An 8,745-nucleotide genomic window follows, 5' to 3' on the forward strand; every position below is an offset into this window, starting at 1 on the left:
GTATTGTCACGTAGCAAAACCTGCCCAGCAAACAATCTCATAACCTAATGATCTTGGAGGTAACTTAGATTAAAATTGGTAAGCAATTATATTTTAATGGATAAGGAAAGTACTTCTCGGCAGCATTACCAAGAGCTATATTGTAAGAGTGGGTAAGTAGTTGTAATAGGTAAATTTCTGAGATAATTCTAGGATTGACCACACCCATTAACAGGTAAATCTTAGTAATACTTTCGATATGACTAGAACCACGGTTACCGCTCGTGCTAAAAATAATATACCAAAATTTGAAGAAAATTTTACCAAAAATTTACCAAAAATCTACCAACTTTTAAAAAAATTCTATTTTGAGGTTTTTGATCAAAATTTTTTGGTTTGTATGAAAAAAAAAAATTGTTTTCCACGAAAGAAAAGTTTCATTATTATATTTTAGATTTTATTTATTATTTTATTTATTATATTTTGTTCTCCCCTACTAGCGGCATTTTTTTTTTGTGTATAAATTTATCTTGAATTAAAAATGTATCGAATTTTAAATTTTATAAGGATTTTAGCTTGCACCATCAAAGTGTTGTTACTACTTCTACAAAAAGGAGAATTTACAATTGATTTCGATAGTATGATCTAAGGCGAAAATTAATTTTTTAAAGATAGTTTTTTGTGGTTTTTCTATATTTTTCAAATGAACATAGAACTTTTAAAGATATTTAATTTATGGAAAAATTTTGTTTTATTTATTTATAAAAATTATTAATGTCTTTGTTGTTTGTTTGTACGAAGTACATATAGCGTTCTCTAATACATGTAATGATATCATGGCTTATTTATTACCCTATCATTAGCTGTTTTTTATGGTGTTTTGGAAGTTAAAAATATTGTCCAAAATGGTTGGAAAAATTTTCGTTAAATTTTGTACTTTTACAGGATATTTTATAAAAATTTTATTTCTATAGGATATTGTTTAATTTTATTTCTGTAGAAAAATTTCTCAAAATTTTATTTCTATAGAAAAATTTCTCAAAATTTTATTTCCATAGAAAATGTGGTCAAAATTGAAGTACCCCTAAGTTGGAAAGGAATATTTTGGAAAATCTACCAAAAATTCAAGAATTCTACCAATCTACCAAAGAGTAAAAAAAAAAAACAAAACCGTGGCTAGAACCCAGACACCACTATGTGCGACATGGATTGTGTTCTACATGGTTATATACGAGAAGAAATGGTTCTTGGTAAACAAAAGCATTCATTAACGTAAGTCATTACTACCAAGCATAAGGTATTGCTAGGAGTAATGGCATAAGAGCTATTAGTAATGAGTGTTTTGCCTCAATTCCTAACCAAGTTTTGGGAATCCTTGATTACATTCTCAAAAGCATATCTCATAAGGAAATGGCTTCTCTGCATAATTACCAAGATCAAAACTGTAAGCATGGGTAAGTAGTTGAGGCGAAAAACGGCGTATCAAGAGCATGTGGGCTATACCCTCAGCATTTCCATAGGCTTAGGATTAATAACTTACCATCACCGAATGATTTCGGCGATGTAAAAATGTTTCTTCATAAGCGAAAGCATTGATTAACATAAGACATTACTACCAAGCAGATGGTATTGTAAGGGGTAATGGCACAAGAGCTACTAGTAATGGGTTTTTCACCTCAATAACTAACCATGTTTTTGGAATCCTAGATTACTTTCTCAAGAGCATCTCCTATTAGGAAAGTGCTTCGCTGCATCATTACCAAGAGCCAAACTGTAAGCATGGGTAAGTAGTTGCGTATCAAGTAAAATGAGTTTTCCACCTCAATTACTTACCAAGTTTTTGCTGGTCTATGAAGGTTTTTTTAACTCTTATTTAAATCTATGCATCCGCAAATATATATCAAAATATCGTGTAAAAGTTTTCCACCGTGAGTACTAGTAAAATATTACTCACTTGTACACCTCTAGTCTCATTACTACACATGGCTTAGTTCTCACACAGTGGGATCCTCAGTCAATATCCTACGAAATGCTTTCCAATGTGGTGTGTTTCACAGGATATTTTCCAATTACGTTTTTTTGGGGATTTGGGAAGCTGAAATTTGCAGTGGACGAAATACGCAAGATATCCCTTTGCTTTGTACACTCTCAGTGGGCTTTTTGGTAGAAATTGGTACTCGTTAAACAGAAGTTCACAATCTTGCCAATCTGTTAAAAAAAAATTAAATGCTCTCCATATTTCACATAGCCTACATTCTTATTTTTCGCACAGTAGGCTACTCAGTAAAAATCTTAAAATAACATAATTTTAATGCTATAGGACTAAAAGAAATAGTTTTACTTTAAAATGGCTGAGCTAAAGGGAGAACCCGATCCAGATATTGGACACAATATAGTTTCGGTACAGTGGTTCCGGCAGATGTATTTTACATGATACGTAAGACACGTGTCGATTGAATATCACTTTTCTAATATATGGAAATCTTAGAAAAAAAAAACCTTCCAAAGAAATCGCAATGCAAGCTTATTTAACGCACAGTGGGCTCTATAAAAAATGCTCTACGGAAATATTTTTTCTAGAATTCTTGTTTTAAGAAAATGTTTTTTGATTTGAGAAGCTAAGCTGCTTGCCAAATTGAGTTTCTGCTGAAGATTTTTAAAATATTTCCCCATAATTCGAAAGCTTACGTTCTCTTACTCTAGAGCGCAATATATGCAATACTCCATCAAGATTATCAGCAGATGTCTTACGATACAATCTGGAATAAATTGAGCTACAGAGAAATGAAATAAAAAACTTACCTTTCAGTCTCTGTTTCCGTCATAGGTTGCTGTTGTAGCGCAGTAGTTTGCTGTGATGTGGTGGCTGTCGATAGTTTTGGTTGCTGTGACTGCTGCTGCTGCTGCTGTTGTTGCTGTGATTGTGGTTGCTGCTGTGTTGGTGGTTTCTGCTGTTGCATTTGTTGTTGCTGTAATTTGTCAACATTGGTTGTAGCTTGCATTGTCATATTCGTTGGCATAACGGTAGCCGATGCAATCGGATTCAAGTGAACATTAACGCTGTTTGCAGGTTGTTGTTGCTGCTGCTGTTGTTGAGCATTATCGTTAGGTAATTGGCGTGCTTGCTGTGATTGTTGTTGCTGATACTGTTGACCCGTTGCTGTTGGCATCATCATTGTTGTGGGACCACTCATTGAGGTATTGGTGCCGGCCATAGAGGCATGTTGTTGCTGTTGTTGTTGCTGCTGCTGAATTTGAGCTAAAATGGTAGCATTGTCAACCATAGTAGCCGGGGCACTGTGTTGTTGATTAACCAATGAAGCCTGTTGCTGTGGTTGTTGCAATTGTTGCGGTTGCTGCTGAAGTTGTTGCTGCTGTGGCATGTCATAGTTGGCCATTTGCGATATTATTGGCATTGTTTGACCGGGAACTATAGGCTGTTGCTGTTGTTGCAACTGCTGGAATTGTGGTGGAAGTTGATTTTGTGTTGCCGATGGTTGTTGTGAGGGCATTTGCTGTGGCAAACTGGTGCTTCTAGACACACCATCTGTTTGTGAAGTCTGTCGTTGTTGCTGCGGCATTTGTTGAACATTCTGCTGCTGCTGTGGCATCTGCTGCATTGCAGCAGCAGGTAATTGTTGCACTTGTTGTTGCTGCTGTGGTGGCAATTGTTGCATCGTTACCGCTTGCTGCATTTGCGGGGGTTGTTGCTGTGGCTGCTGCTGAACAGGCTGCATATTGGCACGTTGCATTTGTTGTTGCGGTGGAATCTGTTGCACCGTAACATTTTGCTGCATTGGTTGCTGAATTTGTGGTTGCTGCTGTTGTTGGGGCGGCATTTGTTGCACTGGTAATGATTGTTGCCTTTGTGGCTGCTGTGGTTGAGGCTGAGGCTGAGACTGTTGTTGTTGCTGCTGCTGAGCCATCTGCTGCATTTGTTGAGCTCCAACCTGTTGCATTTGCTGGGTTGGAATTTGTTGCATTGGCTGCTGTTGTTGCCTCACTGGTACCGATTGTTGCTGCGACTGCTGCTGCATTTGTTGCATTTGCTGTACCGTTGGCATCGAATGTGGTTGTTGGCTCATTTGTTGCTGTTGAACCGGTACAGAGTGCTGTTGCATTTGCTGTTGCTGCAAATGTTGCTGCATTTGTTGCACTGGCACTTGCTGCATCTGCTGAACTGGTACCGTATGTTGTTGTGGAATTTGTTGATGCATTTGTTGTTGCATCTGTTGTAGTTGTTGTTGTTGCTGCTGCTGCTGATTGGCTGCTTCGGCCATTTGTGGCGATTGCTGCTGAGGCGTTTGATGTGGAGTACCTTGGAAATTCGATGTCACATAAGTGGGGGGTACTTGGCTCTGTTGCGGAGCTGGCGATAAGGGCTGTTGCTGCATTTCAATATTGTAAGCAGTCATATTTTGAGTCTGTTGCTGCTGCTGTTGCGGTTGTGACTGTCCCTGATTTCCCATCATAGTGGGTATTGGCTGTTGCTGCTGCTGCTGCTGTTGACCCTGAGGCTGTGCAGATCCAGCTGGAGAGCCGACATTACTATTATCGGACGATATGGATAACGTTCCATTTTGAATATTCATACTACTCGGCAAGGAGACAGTATGTGGTTGGGCTTGTTGTTGCTGGATCTGTGGCGGTTGCTGTTGGCTTTGCTGTGGTTGTTGCTGCTGCTGCATGGCTTGTGGCTGCTGTTGCATTGACACTTGTGGCGACTGTGTCTGCTGCTGTTGTGGCTGTTGTTGTTGCTGCTGCTGCTGTTGCTTGAAGGCTTCAAAGTTCACAGGCTGTGAACGTCCTGGCATATAGGCGACTGCAGCAGCAGCGGCCGCTTTTTCCGAAGCTTCGATGGCTTCTTCACGTCTCTTGAGCTCTTCAAGCGATTGCTTTAGTTTATGGGCAGCTAAGGTGGCGAAATCCATGGGGATTTGTCCTCCTTCCTGCATAACCTGACCTTGCATGGTCATCTGCTGGGGCGTGTTGGTATTGGCGTTCACCTCCTGCGGTGGAGTGGGGTATTGACCTTCGCCGGTTTGTTGTTGAAGGCCAGCCATAGCATCCCCACCGTGTTTTGGACCATCGATAAACTGCTGCAAACCATGGACTACAGTGGCGGGAGCAGTGTTTATACCCCCACCAGCTCCTCCTCCCACACCAGCACCACCCAAGGGGGCCTTTGGCGATGGCTCTGGATAATTCCAATTACCATCAGCCGATGCCGAGGCATCATAGTGATTTTCCAAAATGGCAGCCGCTGTACCATGACCCAAAATCATACTTTGCGTTGTACGTGGGCCGCCACCGCCCTGTTCACCGGCATTATCAGCAGCACCTGCGGCACCGCCTTCAGTCTTTTCGTTGTTATTACCAGCACCATCTCCCTTACCACCCGATCCGCCACCACCGGGTACCGTGGTATGATCCAAATAGTCCATACAAACCCAACGACCACGACGAAATGGTTCGGTAGACTCAATCTTAACCACTTTGAAACGTTCGCTGCGATGCTGGGTGGAGTCCTTCTTCACATCACTGCCCGCTGGGACAACATCTATGAAATTCTCACCCACATTTACCTGCACATTTGAGATATCCTGAGCGCCAAGTGTGGCAACCACCAAACCAAACTGCGAACCCGTTGGTATGGCGGGAGCAGTACTAGTAAGACCATCATCTTGATGATAATAGATTTCCTCCTTCGAGAATGTGTCCTCGGACATCGAAGGTGTCTCATTTTCCAAATCGGTTATACGACTGTTTTCATCCGTGTGAGATTCGTCGAAATCATCGGCCGACTCATCTTCCCCGTTATCAGTAACAGGTGAGGGTTTTGGATTGCCCAAAGTAACCGAAGTTATCTGAAACGAAGATGTGGGCTTGGGTCTTCGTATACCACCACCTGCTGCGGTAGCGGTGGAGGCTTGTCCGGCCCTATGCATATTTCCGCCGCCTCCATAGGCTGAATAACCCCGCAATCCTCGAGAGCCCGATCTTAAGCCGGTGGACCCCTCGGCTATGCTGTTATTATTGTTGGGCGACGAAGCCTTACTGGAATTGGCCGACGATGACTTCGATGTTGAATTTTTGGAATGACTAGCATTGGAGCTGGTCGATTTGGGGACCACCGAAGCTGAACTTGAGCTATTATTGGTGACATTCGAATGAATGCTATTATAACTGGTGGCATTCGAGAGAGAATCTGCAGTAGCGGGTGTTGTTTGGGGTACAGCATTTAGACGAAGACATTCACTTGTGGTCCTTTGTATGGCGGTTGTCGAGGAGGCCGTAGTCGTATTATTGGCGGAAGAAGAGGACGAATTGTGTTGATGATGATGCTGGTGGGCATGGTGATGATGTTGCTGATGATTCGACATGCTGTTGTGATGGTGATGATGATGGTGGTGATGTTTATCCCCAGTGGATGACGAATTATTTTTATCCACCGTAGCGGTACTGGTCAGTGAGTTCACTTTGACCAGGGTGGGCTTCTTAATCGAAGTAGTACTGGCACCACGCGCAGTGCTAGTCGATTGTATGGTATTACGACGTTGTGGAGTCGTATTGGACACCTTAAATCGGGCGGGTACAGGACGATCAATCATACTGCGGCCTGGCGATTGATGTGGCGAATTCAGTGTACGATTGCTGGCAACTACAATAGTCTGAGGTTCGTCTGGTGATGACACCGAGTGATTTTCCTCGTTGGGTGGTGTTACTGGCGAGGCCAAAGCCGACGATAGCTCTTCCGAATTTTGTGTAGACAAGGAAGGATGTTCCAGTTGATGCTGATCGAAATGATCGTGATGGTGTTGTTGTTGTTGCTGCTGCTGCTCTTGTTGTTGATGGGTGGCGTTGGTGGTTGTGGTATGCGATTGGTGTTGTGTTTGCGATTGTTGACCGGAATCCTCTGTAGCAGTTTGATTCTCGGCCATAATCGGGTTTTTAAGAGTGCGCAACTTTTTCAACAGCAAATCCAGGGTCGTGCGTATTGCCTGCCCAAACCCGGGTTTAATTAATGTATCAAAAACTAAACCAACAATGGATGTCGTTGTGGTAGTTGTATTAGTGCCTGCGATAGCCAAGTGATTGGTAACGATGGTGGTGGTGCTACAACTATAGACGTTGTTGGTAGACGTTTTGGTGAATATGTTGCTAGTTCTGCTACTACTGAAGATCCTAGAAATTTGGTTATAAGCTACTTATGCAGCTTAAACCAATACACGAGGAGATTTTTAACTTCAAAGTCAAGGAGGAACCAAGAATGTTAAAAGATCAGATTTTGTGATTTCTCCCTTTGCTAAGATTTTGTTATTTCTCCCTTTGAAGATAAATTGATCGCCTTGTCTTCCTTGGTTGGTTTAACTTAAAGTAGGATTTGGGTTTTTGTTTTGTTTTGAAAAATTTAATTTAGTTTTATCCTAGGGATTATCTATAATTTAATTTAATTTTCTTTTAACTAGGTTTGGTTTGGAAATAATTTGATCTTTGATCGTTGATGACAATGAAGAATTCCTTCGTTTAGGATCTAATCTGATCAAATTTCCCACTTGCTGTTTTTTTTTTTTTTTGTTATTTGCCGATTTATCCGCTTTAATATTTACGTTCACTTCTTCTTCACACACTGCAGATTCTTATGATTGACTTATAAGACTGCCTGTTGTGATGATTATGGAGATAGATGGCTGGCTGGCTGGCTGGTGGTGTAGATTGTGGGTGTTGGTGATCAGAGATACTAGAAAGAATCTGACGACATACAATAATTGGATGGATAAATTCGACGTTTTTCTCCTCTTCTCCTCTTTGGGGGGTAGGCTAGCAAGGAGAAAGTTTTTTTGTTAGTTGGGGTTTTTTTCCAGTTGCTTTTCTGATCTGATGGTGGCTATGCCTTGGGTTTCTTTTTCCTCTTCTATCCACTTGGCGTTCTTTTTTTTTTTTTTCTTCAAATATTGCAAAACGCTTTTTATTCACAAATTTAGAGGTTAAAAGTAGCAAAACTAAATTAAATCTAATTGAACTTCATCAACATTGTTCGACGCCGTTGATAAGAAGAAAAAAATACAAAAGCTGGAACTCGTCGGTTGGTTGAGATGAATACGGATTCCGCGATGAAATTGAATTATGGCGAAGGTGTTATTGTTTGGGAGACGATGATAAATAATTCTAAATGGATCAGTTCATAAAAACGTTGTGTAGCACAAGACTTGAGTTACACCACCACTGATGATCATGAACAAACTTTGCTTGATCTGAAATTAGGCAATATAGACGATGATGATGCTGATGCTGATGCTGATGACGACAACGTTGATGTTGAGAAGGCCCAGGACAAGAGGTCTAAAAGCAACAATGACAATGCAAACTTCCGACGAATTATATTTCCTTTCGATATTGTTTTACTACTTCTACTATCACTACTAGAAGTTGATGATAAACGCGAGCAGTTATTTTCAACACCACTAGTATTTGAGGAGCTACAGCTGCTAGTGTTGTTGTTGTTGTTGTAGTTGTTGCTTTGGTTATTAATCAACGGTGGCTTTAAATTTTCACTCAAATGTCTGGTCCTGATGCTACCACAAGGAGTTCCAGTAACAATGATGCCAACAGTTATTTCAATGTTGACCGTTACGACCGCAAAAACGACGTTACGTTTAGCGATAACGATATCGCTTAAGGCGACGTTAGAAACGTTACAATAATAAACTAGGCGACAATGCTGGCGATGCATATTGTCAAAACGTTACGACAAAATTTAGCAAC

The 8,745-nt window shown here is 41.0% G+C and overlaps 1 protein-coding gene across 2 annotated transcripts in view; it reads right to left on the bottom strand.

The window, feature by feature from the left end:
- bun (TSC22 domain family member bunched) overlaps positions 1–8,190 on the bottom strand; it is a 612,850-nt gene extending 604,660 nt beyond the window's left edge. For both annotated transcript variants that reach the window (XM_075296938.1, XM_075296937.1), the window contains exon 1: positions 2,782–8,190. In XM_075296938.1, coding sequence (XP_075153053.1) covers positions 2,782–6,920 — 4,139 coding nt within the window. In that variant the 5' untranslated portion in view covers positions 6,921–8,190. The remainder of the gene's footprint in view (positions 1–2,781) is intronic.
- Positions 8,191–8,745: the final 555 nt, after the last annotated feature.

The sequence above is a fragment of the Haematobia irritans genome, chromosome 2 (genome assembly GCF_050003625.1).
Source record: "Haematobia irritans isolate KBUSLIRL chromosome 2, ASM5000362v1, whole genome shotgun sequence".
NCBI lineage: Eukaryota > Metazoa > Arthropoda > Insecta > Diptera > Muscidae > Haematobia > Haematobia irritans.